Source organism: Arachis ipaensis, chromosome B01 (genome assembly GCF_000816755.2).
Source record: "Arachis ipaensis cultivar K30076 chromosome B01, Araip1.1, whole genome shotgun sequence".
In the NCBI taxonomy this organism is placed as follows: Eukaryota; Viridiplantae; Streptophyta; class Magnoliopsida; order Fabales; family Fabaceae; genus Arachis; species Arachis ipaensis.
Window position 1 is genome coordinate 130,728,872 of NC_029785.2, and position 402 is coordinate 130,729,273.

Here is a 402-nt window from a genome sequence, read left to right on the forward strand (position 1 = left end):
CGTCATCAATAATCTTAGGGGTGATGGTATCGGCATCCTTCAGAGCGTTGTAAAGCTTAGCAGGGGGCAGGGTGGAGGTGATTTCATCCTCAAAAGTGAAGACGCCCATGACTGAGTTAAGAAGCTAAGGGAAGGAATGAAAGGAATGAGAAGTAGATAGTAATAAGTGAGGTTAGATTTGTAGTGTGTGGTTGATGAGCAGAGGAGTGGCTTCTATTTATAGGCATATAATGGGGTCAAGGGAATTGCAGATGGAATGGTGTGTATGCGAATTATGAACGTGCTCACTGCTGACTTATTGTTAATAATTCATGCTTCATATAAATTAAAATATAAAATATATATTAAATATAAATTAAATAATATATATATAAATACATAGTAACTGATTTTAATAAGAAG

The 402-nt window shown here is 35.3% G+C and overlaps 1 protein-coding gene across 1 annotated transcript in view; it reads right to left on the minus strand.

Moving 5' to 3' along the window:
- LOC107638903 (pathogenesis-related protein 2) overlaps nucleotides 1-243 on the minus strand; it is a gene marked incomplete in the record, with an annotated part of 5,206 nt that extends 4,963 nt beyond the window's left edge. The window contains 1 exon segment of the mRNA XM_016342305.2: nucleotides 48-243. Coding sequence (XP_016197791.1) covers nucleotides 48-109 — 62 coding nt within the window.